The following is a 16,390-nucleotide window of genomic DNA, read 5'->3' on the forward strand; positions in this document are numbered from 1 at the left end:
AAGCAAAGCATGACTAATTAACAAGGTGCAAACAGCTAATTAGACAAAACCTCAAAGAACTGTATGTTCCTGGCCATGCTACCAGGTAGGATGAAGAACACTTCTATGCTGGCTCAGCAACCCAAAGCATCCTTGGGAACACAAGGAGAAATCCCCATTAAAGGACTTGAGTGCGGGCCTGAAAATCACTGCCATGTGAAAGTGGGGAGGGTCAAGGGTCTTTTGCGTGATATCATGTTGGGAATGGACATGCTTATCACTTAAGAGGTGCTGGTTGGCATGCCAGTAGCCTCTTCCAACAGGTTTTTGTGAGCCCACCCCTACATAGCAAGTGTTGGTTCATGTTTGGGGAGAAGAGAAGAACAATCCAGAAGTAGCTTCTTTGGAAGTTAGATGGCGAAGATCTAAAGGCCACTGAGTTCCACCCAAGAAATGCTGTGAAGAATCCAGCTGGTTGTGGGTGGTGGCTTTACCCAAGACCTTGGAAAAGACAGAGGGAACCGGTTGCTGGTAGGGAAGCCCTGGTTTTGGTGCACGGGATCAGAGGATCCTAAGATGGACTCAAAACCCCCCCTCTTCAAACCTTATTCCTTCAAATCATATTTTCTTCCATTAACCCGTATCACAATTTACTGTATACATTTTCCAGAGATTTTTACTTTCGTTTTCTGCTTCTATTTCTTCCACTGGAAAGAAGCTACTTTAAAATTTTAGACTGCAGACTGTAGACAGGAAAAGCTATATAAAAGTAAGAACAATGTTTGGGAAACCCATGAAAAAGAAACAGAGACATTTCAGCTTTGATAATATGTTCCTTGCATCAACTGAGCCTTTATGCATTTTCCCTGTCAGTTATTTAGCATGAATATGATTGAACTTAGGATTGCCTGAATTTCTGAAACAGGCTGAAGCAAGGGTAGTGGTACTGCACATAAGTTCAATTTGATAGTCTGCAGATCCTACACAGGAATGTAGGATCTGAAGACCAACAAACTGAGCTTCTGTTTGTATACAAAATTAGTTGGGGACACAACTTGCCCAAATTAGTAATACATATATACATTGGCCTATTATGATTATTGCCTTTGTCCTCTCATAACCTTGATGTGATGTTTCTGGTGGGGTATGAAATTCTTCTTGGTCTAGACCAGGGGTGTCCAACCTTGGCAACTTTAAGACTTGTGGACTTCAACTCCCAGAATTCCTCATCCAGCTGCTGGCTGAGGAATTCTGGGAGTTGAAGTCCACAAGTCTTAAAGTTGCCAAGGTTGGACACCCCTGGTCTAGACTCTAGGAGAAAAGGTAATCGGTAGAAACACATCTTAGAGAGTAAGTGAAAAACAGTTGAGTTGAGGGCCATGGGACCAAGCAAAATTTTCTGCTGATTTTAATAAGACACAACCTGTATACTGTGTAGAAGCAGTTTCTTCCATAAAAGAGTAAAAGCCAAATCAGAAATATTGTGACTAGAATATAAAAAGGTGAAATATGTAGAGCAATAATTTGCAACTCAGTTATGAAAGGAAAAAAAACTTTGTGGTTTTTGTTGCCATTTTTATTTTACCAGGAACCACATCTTATTCCTTTAGTCCTCCTAAAAGAAATAATATGATATGTCTCTGATTTTAATATCTTTTCCCTTTTTTTCAGCAATTAATTATCTGAAGGAATTTGCCATTGCTTTAGGCTTCATAGTGCTTGGTTTCCTTGTCACCTTAATTGGCATCCTTCTTGTGGCAGTGTTTATTTCTCTTATTGGACGATCTCTTTGCTGGTATACCCACTACTATGTCTCCTATTTCCTCTATGGATCTGCAGCTCTGGCTACACTGATTTTTGTGCATACATTAGCCAAGAAATTTTATTATAAAGTAAGTACTATTATGTTTTATTACATGATTGAATTTAGCGATGATTATTTTCCTTCCATAAATATAAAGACCTCTGTCAGACTGCCTAGCTCAGTAAAACTCTTCTCTAGGCAGAAGCCTATCCCAACTTTCTCCTATTTGGTGCTTGTTGATTAAATGTTTTGCTGTTTCCTCTAAATTCCTTAGCGAGGCAAAATTTTCAAGTGAACTTCATTATAACACAGAACATAGGCAGTTCTCAGGCTACATGTGAATCCCAGATCATTTTGATCTCCCTTTGGCCTTCTCAAAGTTGCGCTATCAGTATCCAGAGATAAAATTGTGATCTTTGACAGGATGATGCTGATCCTTTCTTAAAACGAAAGTTTAAAATAGCTGCTTTAAACTTCTAGTGCATCCATACTTGTTCAAAAATGTTTCCAAAGATTTTGGAAAGCTGTCGTTCTGTGTTCATTTAAATTCCTTTTTATACTTGTTTTTTCAAAGGTTTTCTTTTTGCATCCCTTGTGTAATCAGAAATAGTAAAAAGTTTTTGGTTGAGACAGCTCCTGTTTTCACAGGAAGTGGAACTTCCTATATATTGTGTAATAAGAAGCAGTTTTCAGCTCTTAAAGTGCCTGATGCATTGTCTTCAAATTTATATCAAAGAGGATTGACATTTTTATTTTGCTTTTCTTTTCCCAGCATGCAAATGAACAATTCCTAGGAGAACTCTTCTTTGATGTTCTACTTGCACTTTGGTCTATTTCAGGGGTTCTGCTTACTTACCGAGGAATTTCCTCTGCATATCTTTGTGCAATTTGGGTAGCTTTTCCACTCCTCACAAAGCTAATGACCTATAAGGAATTGAAAGAAAAAGGTATGTCAACAAGACTTATCCCCGTAGGTTCTGTTAAGGCAGGGATGAGCATCTTTATAGCCGAGGCTATATTTTTATAGCCTCTGAGAGCTCTGAGTTGTAAATGGTGATGATAGTGTGATGTCTTCAGTCTGATATTTTCAGCCTCTTTTGGAACACTGATGGCATCTATTTTGTTCTTAAAAACCTCCCAACCCATGGGAATTATTAACCCAGTTTTGGCCCTTTTGTTTAAATAAGATGGTATAAGATAAGTAAGATGCTATAAATTTTAGACAAGCTTTATGGTATTCATTGTCACATTTACTCCCTAGAAAACTCTAAAATGGCAAAACAATTTTGGCGTCAGCTACTCCAGAGTATTCCCAGGCAATAAGGAGGTACTAGGGACTTTACATGTGCTGTAAGGCATCAGACCACCAAGCCAAATGCAGCCCCTGATGTAATTTCATTTCATGTAGTTCACATGTCTGACAAGAATACTCTATTCCCTTTTTTGGCAACCTTCTGCATAGGGAGAAGAAATAGGAAGTTGGAAAGAAAAAAAGGGGGAAAAACTGTCAAATTAAAAAAGGAAGAAAGCAAATCTATCAATGTTGAACATTGGTATTGCACAGTTCTTGTTTATCCCTTTTAAAGTATGTGGGCTTAGGCATCAATGTGCAGACCTCCTGCTCATTCTTTTAAAATTCGTAAAAGGTATTTTGTATTGAAGAAAATCGAATGAATTATTCATAAGTAGTTCTGGAACATGGTTTAAAAGAGTATGTGTTACTTTCTAAAGGTCATGCTTGGTCATCACAGCTTATTCAAATCGGTTGTTAAAATGTGCATGTGAAATAGCTAACCTATACTAAACCCCACCATACATATCCCCTCTAACTTGGTTTTTAATTGGAAGCAAAGACAAGCGTGTTCATTGCACATCATTTATAGAGTAATGTTGCAAGTGATACATATCTTTTCCAATTTACTTCCATTTTGCTGTTGTTGAGACTCCAATGTAGCTCTCAATGTTTGTTTCATTTTCCCTGAAAGTAAGTTCCACTCAACTCAGTGTACTAGGAAACAGTCATACCAATGTAGAGAAATGCATAAATTTGTTTCATGGGCTTTTTATAAAGCCTTTCTGTTCTGGCCAAAAGAACAGTTCATGCTATGCTGAAACACTATACCAAATTTGTACCATCAATTATCAAATCTCTTCTTATTTATCAATCAGAAATAAAGAACCTTGAGTTAGTCTCTTAGTAGCTGTAATTCCTTTCTCCACTTACTTCTCAGCTTGCATTTCTAAACTTGTTCCCTTGTTCCCCTTCTTGAATAAGTAGGAGAGGGGAGCTGAAGACTTGATGGCATATCCACTTTTTAAATAGAGCTGTGATGATTCATATTGTCGGAAAATCTGGTTCGCCTGCTTTTTAAGCCATTGTTTAATCTGTTAAGTCATCTTACCTGCTTTGTAAGAAAAACACAATAATTGCCTTCAGACAGAATTATATTTACATAATACTGTACCAGATAACTTCTAGAATGTTCTGAGTGGGGAAGACCATAAAAAGTCAATAGCTACAACTTCTACATTATAATCCATTTTTGTCTCTGTTACAGGTGCTACAGTGAAATTTGTAACAGTTTATCTCCTGGGAATGTTTATTCCATATCTCTATTTAATGTACCTCATCCGGCTTATATTTGAAATGCTAGTTCCCATCATGGGGCGCAGTGGTTCTGAAGCTCCACCTGATGTAGTCATGGGCATTTTTATCGTTGTAGTGTGCATAATTCTGTCTTCCTATTTGGTAAGATAATTTTAAAAGCTTGAATTCTATGGACTTGAACTCATTTAATGACTTTTGAACTATATTTAAGCACCATGTCTGTCAGTATCCTCTCCTGAAGAAAGAAGGCACCATCGGCATGAACAAATTTGCTGTGAAGGAGCAAATACAATCAAAAAAGGATTATTATTATTTTTACTGCAAGCAGAATTGTAATTAATGGGGGCTATCTGGGATGATTTTGAAGTACATACCTTGCTATCTTCTGTGTACACAATGGAGAAGACATAGATAGATAGGCAATATTCCCCTTCTATCAGGGATGGGTTTCTACCAATTCGGGTGAACTGGATGTTAAATTTGCATCTGGTTCACCGAACCGGTATTTGAACTAACCAGCTGGCCCCACCCACCCCGTCCCACACCTCCCAGGAGTTTCCACGGGGCCTATTTTTGATGCAGGTAAGTGCAGGGTCTGCACGGAGGCTTTCTGGAAGTCTGGAAACGGGTCTATTTCCGGCTTCCAGAGGGCCTCCAGAGCCTGGAGGAGGCCATTTTCACCCTCCCAGAAGCCTGAAGGAAACCTCTGGAACCTTGGGAAGGTGAAAAACGGCCCTACTGGAAGTTCCGGTAAGCCACGCCTACCACCATGGCCACTGGGCAGCGAACCGGTTGCTGGGATTTTTGAATCCCACCCTTGCCTTCTTATTCTATCCACCTCCTTCTGATACTCTCAAGCAATCTTACTTTTTCAGTAAGCACGTCTATGGGTGGACTGTGTATTTTATCAGTTGAATCTGCAAATGCCCAATTAAGGTCTTTCTTCTATACAATACCTAGTTAGAAAATTCCCATGGCAAAAAATTTGAAATTGGGCAAAACGTGTGCTGTGCTCAATTCTTTTTTAGTCATTAAAAATAATTTGGTCTAGACTGGTTTGTCAGATGAGGTACAATTCCCCCTGGGTTGAATGAGAGCACTGTGTTAGCATGCCTTTTGCATCTAACTGAGTATTGTCTTCCCCTTATTCTCACAAAAACTAAAAGGGAAAAAAAACTGGAATAATACAGGGAAGTCAAGCTCAAAAACTGTGAGACATTTAACTGTATCCTGTGGCTTAAAATGGATAATTTTCCATTCTGTGGTGACCACATCCTGCAGTTTCAAATAACCATTTACAGCTCTCATTCTTCACCATGTCCTCTACCTTTTGTGAATTTTCATTTGGGTAGGGCAGCTAGTGCAGTTCACAATCTATGGAATGGGCTTGGAAATAGAAATAAATACAAATTCTATAATAGAAAATAAAGTTTTGTGCCCTTTTTGTTGCTAATTATGTCTTCCCTCTTAATTGATCAATAGATTTTTGCAGTTTATTTAGTGCGTGCAAGGGTACTAAATTTTGGGAAATTTTCCTAACCTCACCGCCATCACTTCTGAGAATTTAAAGATATCACTGCAGCTTTAAAGACTAAACCTTCTTTTTGTTTCTTTAAACTTTGATGTTCATAAAGGCATGTTTTGTAGAACAATAGGAAATGTATACTTGGCTTTTTTCTTCCACCTCTCAGTCAAGGGAAACGCAAAATCAAATGCCTGTGCTACAAGAAACATTGCAGATGGATTTTGGAAGATAGGTTTTAAAGAAATAAAATGGTTTGTTTTAACACGTTCAACATTTCAGTTTGCTTGACACACTTGTTTTCTAGAAATAATTCAGTAAAAGCAATCGCTTTCTTTTATTTCTTTTTTTTCCTAGCTCAGCTTTATTTATCTGTCAAGAAGCACAAAGGTGACCTTAATATCTTTGACAACCATTTTTATAGTCACATTCATCCTTGTTTGCAGTGGAACCTTCTTCCCTTTCAGTTCAGATTTGGCAGATCCAAGGCCTAAGCGAATGCTTATTCAGGTAAAACGTGTTTCTGAATTTGCAAGGAAACGTATGATTCATTTTTTAAATTGTTTTTTTTAATTGGATTGGGGTTTTTAAAGACACTCCTTTAAAAGGATGAGTACTTTGCCTTAAATCCAGTGGCTTGAAATTAATATGTGTGTTTTATTTTCATCAACCTTCATTTCAGATGTGTTTATCTTGCTCTCTTCATACGCCTTGTTACCTCAGTCTTTGGATCATGTCATCCCTGGAATTGGGAAAGAGGAATCAGAGAGAAATCTGCACTGATTCTGCTGCCTCCCAATTATTTCATGGTTTAATATAAGAGGGTGTCTTAGCAACTTGGTTCCTAATATAAATAAGAAAAGATAATCCAAACATCTTATTATCACAGATCTCTAGCCACGTTGATTGATTTTGGGGAGAGCTCTATTTCACACAGCCACAGTTGTCAATTTACAAGCTGCTCCTTATGTGAAATGGAAATGGCCCTGGGGAATTTAGCAGAAATTCTTGTTCTTTATCTTCAGAGGTGTCTGTATCTTCAAACCTTTTGACACTTTGATCAAACCTTTTGAAACCAACGCATTATCCCATTAAATCCAGGAATATAGTATCAGGGTTTGGAAAGGGTACAGTCAAAATCCCCAAGAAAACTAATCCAAATGGCAAAATAGGTGCCCAAGGTTTCCCTGAGGTTGGAGGCAAAACTTACAAAACCTGAAATAGGACATCACTTGTATGTTCAAGTACTCACTAATATAGTTCATTTACACCTTCATGTTTGGCATAGTTAACATTAATTGATAAATATGATTCTTCCTGAAAATTCTAAATTGACAAATAATTATATGAAACTGGATTTTTCAAGGAGATCCTCATGCTCTTGGGACATGATCAGGTGATGGCAGTGCTTAAGCAAAGGATCCTTGATAGAAAACAGAATATCAAACTCTCAAAAGTGTACAACTGGAACGTATCAGCGCACACTTCAAAGCAGCCTTTGAAATACCTAGTCAGGTTAATAAACAATACATTTCATCCAGCAATTATGTTACAGTATTATGGCTCTAATATTGGATAGAAGATTTCATTTCATATGCAGAAAAACTCCCTCCTTATAAAGATGGTAACATTGATACACAAACTTATATTCTGTTGTGTTGTCACTTTTATGTTTATCATAAACATTTACTAATATCCTTTTGGCAAGATAAGATCTCAAGGTAACTCTGACTGTAGCAACATTGGTTTTTGCAACATATTAAACTTGCACACGGTAGATAGCAAACTACAGCTACTCCTGGAATTACAACCACTATTGGGATTGGAATTTTCATTTTCATTTAAATCACATGATTATAAATGCAAATACAGCTTAACCAATGTCAGTTTTTGCCGAAAACTGGCAAAAAAAAGAGGTCACAAATTGTGATCATGTGAATGTGACCTCAGGACATTGTAACCAATTGTAAATGCAACCTAATTGCCAAATGCCCAAATTATGACCATGTGACCATAGGATTGGGACAGTGGTAACAAATTCAAATTTACATTGTTACTTTTTTGGAGGCCAACATGAATTCAAACTATTGTTAAGCAAATGGGTGTAAGTTGAGGAGTACCTGTAAATGATTTGATTTGATTAAGTACAAATGGAAATGGAGGCATCCTGCAGATCAGAACAAATACTTAAATCAACCTACAGAAATATTAGGCATTTCCCCACATTTGCTGGCTGGTTAGATGTTCAGTACAACCAAGGTAAAATGTGTTCCAATGGGTGGCATAAAAGAGCTTGTCAACTCAGATCTGTTAAATAAATAAAACTGGTTTCCTGATAGTATACCTTTTGGCACAGGTTGAATACATACTGGCTGTTAACTCCCTTTAAAGCAAACCTTGTGAAGTGATTCACATACAAAACACATAAAACTAAAACCCTATGTATGTAGACATTTAAAACAAAGAATTTAATTTGGGAATGTCAATCATGTAGTTCAAGTTATTTACTTCCTAATATAGCCTTTAAATTTTTTGTACATTTGAATTAGTTCTTTGTTGAATTTAAAGTAATTTAAATTTACAAACTAGTTTCAGTAGCAACTTTTTGGATTGAAAAGGCATATTCCTAATGATGTGATAAATGAACATTTCACCATTCTGTACATTCTGTATATATTGCAGAATGTAATATAAAATATGTTAAACACTGTTTCAGGAACTGAGGGTAGAAGATTAACAAATATATTATTCTGTGAAAATTGTTATTACTGTGAAAAGGGATCAAATTTTTGTGGTGATTTGGGTCACTTGCTTGATTTGCCATGTCAGCTGCTTTCATTGGGGCAGGTAAATCACAGCAGATAATTTTGATTATTGTGGTTTGTCACGTAGGCAGATTATCATATTTATTTGCTGAGCATCTTGTTTGAGGCAACTCTGAGCAGATTACATCAGCAGCCATTTCTGCAAAATTACAGTTGAACCTTGGGTGGGCATGCTGGTGTCCGGAGTGTGCTATTACTGCTTATAAATTGGATAATCACCCTACTCGCTCACTCAGTAACTTCCTCTCCGATCTTTCCTTGCTTTCTTAATAGTATCAGCTTCTGAAGTCCAAGCTGTGATCATAACTCTTTTTTCATGACTCCCAACATCTGATTAGTATGCTGTTGACTATCATGCAATCAACTTTGTGGGTTTCCAGAAGTATAGAAAGAGCAATGTCTAGTGCAACAAGCACAGTTAGATTTAACACTCATATTGCATATTAGAGAAGTCACCCAGATGTTCCTAAATAAAGGAGACACCCTTTGCCCCAGTGAGCTATTTTAGTATCTGCCTCACAGACAGTTGGCAAAGTCTTAGCAGCTTCTTGTCTTGTCATTTTTCCAGCATTTAAACAGAAGATTTCATAGCCTGGATGGTCACTTGGAAAAAAGTGATTCTGGAATATGGATGAATGGGATGGACTACAGTGGGATATCGCTCATTACACCCCACCTGCCTGAGCTCAATGACTCTATTGCCGCCACATGTGAGGAAGGATCCCCACTCTGTGGGTTTCCTTGGATTCTACCTGTGAACTACTTTTATCGGTTGGTTGTGATCTCACCTAATGAACCACTTAATTTTAACGGAAGTATCCATTGATGCAATACTTTTGAAAAATGAGTATCTTCAAATGAATCAGTAAACCTGTTGCATTTTAAGCCAATACTACCAGTTCGAAAGCATGTAAAAATGCAAGTAGAAAAATAGGGACCTTTTGGGGGGGGAAGGTAACAGCATTTTGTGCACCTTCGGCGTTTAGTCATGCCATTCACATGACCACAGAGATGTCTTCGGACAACACTGGCTCTTTGGCTTTGTAACGGAGATGAGCATCGCCCCCCTAGAGCCGGAAACGAGTAGCACATATATGCAAGGGGAACCTTTACCCCTACCTTAACAGAAGGAAACCAATTGCAAAATAGGACAATGCCCAAAACAAAACCGCAGTCAGATTGGAAAGAGTCTGAAAATGCAGTTTAGGATTTGCTTTGAAAAATGAGAGAAGAAGTGACATTGTTTTTTCTTCTTGTATCTTTTGCTGGACTGATGGGGCTTCCTAAAACTTCCCGTACAGGACAGGAAGGTTTTTTTTGTTTTAATTCCTTTAATCTTGAAAGGCAAAACAGATCTTCAACATGAAGGCAGGATAGAAGCAGGAGAGTATGAGTTCTAGTCCTCTTTTAGGCACAAAGCCAGCTGGCTGATCTGTGGCCCAGTGCTGGTTTCTCAATCTTAGAAGAAGGCGAAGGCAACAGCAACCAGTTCTGAAATTATGCCAAGAAACAAAGCAGTCACAGGGGTCAACATTGACATCATGGAAGCACAAAAGAAAAGAATGTTCTGGGTGCCATGCAGTAGAACTCCGGCTATTGGGAGGCTGTGTTTTGTGCTTTTGTATCCTTTTCTACTTATGTTTAAAGAGTGTTAATGAATCCTAATTTTTTCTGATTGGGTTGGCCTCATCTGTCAATAATACCACCAGAATTATTCCTGTCTCTGTGTAATAGGGCCTCTTGTCATTCTGCTTTGAGGAAGTTTTCAGCTTTGAGCAAAACTTTGACCCTTTTGTCTGATAAACAAGGGTGGGGTTTTTTTTTAGATCATTCGGACAAACACTCTTTTGAAAAATTTATCTTTTTATATTAAGATGAAAAAGGCTAATCCGTTTGATTTCCTTTGCAAGTAAGGCTGTAACATTTTGCATATTCAGTAGCATTTTAGGTTTTAATATATTCAGCTACATTATACTTTGTTGAACAGAATGAACCTGAAACAGTAATTTGGAAAAATTTAAAGGACTCTTACAGTTAATTACATTGATAACTTTTGTTAAAATCCCTTTTTTTAATAGGAAAACATGGTACCTTCCTGCACCAGCAATTACTCCCCAAAACCCTGTTCACTTTCAGCTTCTTTCCAAAGAGCAAACACAATGGGATTCTACAAAGCTAACTTTTGAAGTAATAGGTGGGTGAACATCTCATCCTTCTTTGCTTTCAGTGGATTCTTAGTAGGGAATTACTTGATCATAACAACTAGTTAGCTATGGCAAATTATTTAATTCATCTAATTACCATATTTTTTGGAGTATAAGACACTCTGAAGTATAAGATGCATCTAGCTTTTGGGGAGGAAAACAAGAAAAAAAATCTGCCTCTGCTTTCCAGCAATTTGCCTCCTTGCAGCAAACAGCAAACAACCTGGTCAGCTTCAACACAGCCTAATTAGCACAAGCAGCTGATTGTCGGTCAGATTGACACCTACCCTGACGATCAGCTGTTTCAGGCTGCAGGGATTGCCATTGCCTATTGCCACATCCATGCGCTCTATTTTCAGCCTCCGCATCCTGATTTCAGCTTCTGCATGCTCCATTTTTAGCCTGCGCATGCCCCATTTTGGCCTGTTCTGGGCGGCGGAGATCGGAATGGGCAGAAAATGGGGCATGTGGAGGCCAAAAACAGGGTGCATGGAGGGCAAAAATGGAATGTGGAGGCTGAAAATGGGGCACGTGGAGGCAGCAATATACAATGGCAATCCCTGCAACCTGAAACAGCTGATGATCGGGAGCCCGATCCAACTGACAATCGGCTGCTTGTGCTAATCAGGCTGTGCTGAAGCTGAAACAAGCTGTTTGCTGTTTGCTGCAAAGCAAATTGCTAGGAGGCAGGGACCGAAGAGTGGGGGCTGGCGGGTTGGCGGGGCTTCAGCAACATTCAGTGTATAAGACGCACAGACATTTCCACCCAGTTTTGGGGGTAGAAAATGTGCATCTTATACTCTGAAAAATACGATACTTATCCAGTTACGGTATATTAAATAAGACACCTTCAGTCAAAGTTGTCAGAGATTGCCAATCAGTGTGAATACAGCATATCCCAGAAACAGCATGTATTTTACAGGCTGTACCTGAACATATTTTTGACTATGATAAGTGTTAGGAATGTGAGTCATCTAACAGCTATTTGGGATGGAAATATATAAACCATGATAGACATTTTAATACTGTATCTTTAAGAAAATGCAAAACTGTAATTGGGTGTGGTTTCTCAAACGGCCATAAGATGGAGCCAGAAACCTGGGTTGTTTAGGCTTAGTCTCAGAAGAGAGTGTGTCTCAGCGAGTCTCTGTTTCCTTCTGTTGGAGAGTATTGCCATTTTTCCTATTGACTGCTATTCCTGGATTTGATTTAAGTCTGATACTGAACTGTTTTGGACACTGGACTTTGTTATTGCATTATCTCTGGACTAAAAACTGACTGATTTAACCTGTGCATGACTTTGGACTGCTTGTTTTGAACTTTGCTTTAAACCTTTCTGGAAGTAAAAACCTACATTTAATGTACGGTGTATCTATTTGCTGTGTGTGTCTATTATTCAAACACTACTCTCAATACATCTCCCTGTATGCGCTCATTCTCCTAACGGAAAATTACCTCAACACTAAGCAAAGCATCTAAGGACAGGACACGAAATAACAGGCTGAACCGTATCAAAGAGAGTCCTAGAATTAAGGAGAAATTTCCTGACAGTGAAAACAATTAGCCATTGGAACAGTTTGCCTCTGGAAGTTCTGGGTGCTGCTCCATCACTGGAGGCTTTTAAGATTGGACAGTCCTTTATCCAGAATGGTATAAGGTTTCCTGCTCGAATAGGGGGTTCCGCTGGAAGACCTCTAAGGTCCCTTCGAGCTCTGTTATTCTGTATTCTGTAAATTATCTATAAGAAATGTGCCAGTCTATTTTCTTAAAATACATTTAAAAAAAAATTCTAGATGTTTTTAAAAGCATAGTTTGTAAATTAATCCAGAGATTTGGAAAATATCCTTTCCAGGGTATTAGGAAAACCTAAATAAGCAATTGGTATATAATTTGTTTAGATTGAAAAAAATGTGGCAGCTCCACTATCCTTTCTTCTGAATTCATGTAGAAATTTTTGTTTGTTGTCACCTGCTTCAGGTTCAAGCCACATGGCATTGTATCTTCGACTACATCAAGGCTCAACACTGTCCTCTTGGTCTCTTGGAAATGGAACGCCTGTTGTTAATAGCTTGAATGGAGACTACTTTGTGTATTATGCACATGGGCTCCATGCCAGGCCCTGGCACTTTTGGATCGAGCTGAAGGTGAGTTTGTTCTTTAAGCATCACATTCATGTCTTAGAACTCTCCTCTCTTCTTCTGTTAAAGAGGGAGACATGATAGCAGTCTTCCAATATCTGAGGGGCTGCCACAGGGAGGAAGGGGTCAAGCTGTTTTCTAAAGTGCCTGTAGGCCAGACAAGGAATAATGGATGGAAACTGAACAAGGAGAGATTTAACCTGGAAATAAGGAGAAACTTTCTGACAGTGAGAACAATCAACCAATGGAACAGCTTGCCCTTGGAAGTTGTGGGAGCGCCATCAGTTGAGACTTTCAAGAAGAGATTGGACTGCCATTTGTCAGAAGTGGTGTAAGGACTCCCGCTTGGGCAGGGGGTTGGACTAGATGACCTACAAGGTCCCTTCCAACTCTGGTTATCTGTTAAATGGTTTGCCTTTTGGATACAGTTTATTAATTCCTTTTCATCTTTTGAAGTTAATACACAGTTGCTTTCTAGTGCTACTATTTTGAAAATGCATTTTCTTCTCTTTAGGTGTCCTTGTCATAACAAGGTCTTATCTTTCATTTCAGGAATACATTAAATCAAATATGCCCTTGAATATTAGATTCCTGCAATTATACCACCAGCAGATAGAAATTAATCCTGCACTCTGTATTTGCTTATTTGAAACTCATTGAACGTGTGTGGTGTTTCCAGATATTCACTTAAGATTGCAAAAATTGTCATTGACTTACTGACATGGTTATATTAGTAGATGCAAACAGGGTAGCATATACTATTAATATATTACCATCGGTTACAGTAAACCGGAGAAGCAAATTAGAATTTGTCTAGTAGTGGAGAGAAGTTCTTGAAAGGTGTCCTTTATCTGCAGCAAAATCTCAAATTATGTCTATAAAATATGAGCAATTTTTCTGTCTAGATATATAAAGTCTGAATTATATTTTGAAGTAGAATGGTATTGGCAAAACAAAAGCAACAGAATATGTTGAAGTTCTGCTCTATATGTTTGAATTAAGGTTTACTTCCTCAATAGGGACTAAACCTATTCGACATCCTCCTGACCCAGAAAATAACCCTAACTCTAACCCCAGAAAATTTAATTAGGGAATTTAATCTGTTTCTTCCATTTTATTTGCTAGGTACAGTGCTTATGCATCCTGCTACAGGCTTAAATAAAATTTCATTTTAGAAATAGCCACTTTAACACTGTTTCAGTGAGCATCCTGGATGGTTTCTTCAGCTGATCATACTCTTTGGTTCATTCTTTGCAAGCTTTGAATTCTACCATTACACAGTACTGAATAAGAATAGGATTAAAATAATCAGACATGAGCTTATTTACTTTTTTCTCTTTTTAGGGTTCGGACAAATCCACGAAAGGAATGGTCACCCTTGCTATAGTTAACCATTATATTTTTGGAGAAGATCAAATGTCATCTCAGTTACATGCTTTACTGGAAAGATTTCCCAACTGGATTTATCCCTTAAGCTGGACTTCTACCTATGACCAATTTATCTTTTAATCGAGAAATTACAGAAAAGTCCATTGTCTCTCAATTGTTGGGTGCCACTTTTGTTCATAGGGAGCTTGGGTAGGTTGGGAAACATGGCATTACTAAAGAAAGAAAAACTAAGGAATAATTTAGCCACAAGTATATTTCAATGACAGTATTGATAAGACCTCTTTGGGAAAGGAGGTCTTGTGTTTCTTTAATGCAAAAAATAAAAATAAAAGCCACCAGTTTCTGCCACGTGAATAGTCCCTGCACCTGCTGACATTATAACATGAAACTGCCTTTTGGAAAGTAGCTTTGGAACAGCTGTTCTTGGGTTTTTGCAATAAAAGGAGCTTCTGAACTGGAGCTACAAGCACAAAGTGACATACATACTTTACTGCCTTTAAATAACACAAGTGCTGCCTTGTGCTTAATATTTTGATGTGTTCTCATTGTCAGAGAAATTGTTTTAATAAAGTACCATTAAGGCTATCAGGAAGAATATGGAACTGTTAATGGTAATTGCTGCAATAATGATACTCATTTTGAATGCACTATGTAAGTAAAGCTCTCAATTATAATGACAACAAACTTGATGGTCAGTCTCAGTGAATTCTTAAGTTTGCGTGTTCCGCTTTTACTGTTTTTCCTTCTTTTTTCTGGATTCTTTTTCTCTAGCAAAGTCTATATTTACCTGACTTCCCTAGGGCAATCAAGCAGTATAGGAGCAAAACAGTTGTTTTTGTTCATTCAGTGTAAACATCTGACACTATACTTCTAAGCACCGAGTCACCATTCTGGTCTCCTGTATACACACACACACAAAGCACACACACACTTTGTATTTTGGTGACAATATACCCATTAGTTAATTACTGAACTGTTACAATTATTGTTATTATTTTCCTGATTTTTCAGAAGAGTGTAACACACTCCATTGGAAGCTGCAAGTTTCTACAAAATTAGGAAAACTTATGGGAAAATCAAGTTGTATTATTGATTCCTTGTCTATGTGTAAAAAAAATGTAAACTCTTTTACCAAAGAAATAGGAATAAGCAATTCCTCAGTTGAAGGAACTGTGAAGTTATGTGTCTCTCTGCAGAATAGCGCTAAAGTTTTTTGTCTTTTTTCATGGACTTTTCTAAGGCAGTTATCCTGGAGTCCTTGAGAGAATATTCCAGGACAGGGGTGTCAAACTCATGTCATCACGTGACGTATTGGGACTTTCTCCTTTCTCTTCGCTAAGCTAGGCATGGGCATGGCCAGTGCGTGACGCATCTGGCCCATGGGCTGGGACTTTGATAACCCTGCTCCAGGAGCTACAGAGCAGCCTGACAACTTTTTCTCTGTGGCCAAACCTTGAGAGAAAGACCTCTGTTGGGTATATGAATACTCCAACTGGTTTGGGTTGAATAAATATGTAAACCTAGGATTAAGTGCTATGTAGCTTTAAGCACAAGAAACTGCAATGTCATTGTGGGTGCGGTTGCAGGCAGCCATATAGGTAGGAGGGGAAACGTAATAGCCCCGGCTTCTGGATGCAACTGTCTGAGTCTGGCTTCCGGATGCACCTGGTTACTGTTCCAGGTCTGCTGTCTACTGTGTTGGTCTATCTGCTTACTTTGGAGGCTACTGTGCCAGATACCAAATTCAACTGAACACAAGGACTGTTTACTGGTGAGCTGAGAATTCAGTGTTGTCCTTGAGAGGAAGGTATCAGAACAAGAAGATATACAAGCAGATAAAGAGATTGTATTTACTGTTTAAAGGACTTGATAACTGGATTGATAAACTGGATACTTACATATGGACTGAATGACTATTCTT

General features: G+C 38.2%; 1 protein-coding gene across 1 annotated transcript in view; it reads left to right on the plus strand.

Moving 5' to 3' along the window:
* The window catches only part of ERMP1 (endoplasmic reticulum metallopeptidase 1), a 33,588-nt gene extending 18,435 nt beyond the window's left edge, over positions 1-15,153 (plus strand). Inside the window, exons 8-15 of the mRNA XM_026703731.2 lie at positions 1,651-1,871; positions 2,556-2,730; positions 4,342-4,532; positions 6,271-6,423; positions 9,307-9,509; positions 10,817-10,932; positions 12,920-13,086; positions 14,425-15,153. Of these exons, the coding sequence (XP_026559516.2) occupies positions 1,651-1,871; positions 2,556-2,730; positions 4,342-4,532; positions 6,271-6,423; positions 9,307-9,509; positions 10,817-10,932; positions 12,920-13,086; positions 14,425-14,589 (1,391 nt within the window). The 3' untranslated portion in view covers positions 14,590-15,153. The remainder of the gene's footprint in view (positions 1-1,650; positions 1,872-2,555; positions 2,731-4,341; positions 4,533-6,270; positions 6,424-9,306; positions 9,510-10,816; positions 10,933-12,919; positions 13,087-14,424) is intronic.
* Positions 15,154-16,390: the final 1,237 nt, after the last annotated feature.

Source organism: Pseudonaja textilis, chromosome 2 (genome assembly GCF_049901715.1).
Source record: "Pseudonaja textilis isolate UNSWEBS1 chromosome 2, rPseTex1.2, whole genome shotgun sequence".
Lineage (NCBI taxonomy): Eukaryota > Metazoa > Chordata > Lepidosauria > Squamata > Elapidae > Pseudonaja > Pseudonaja textilis.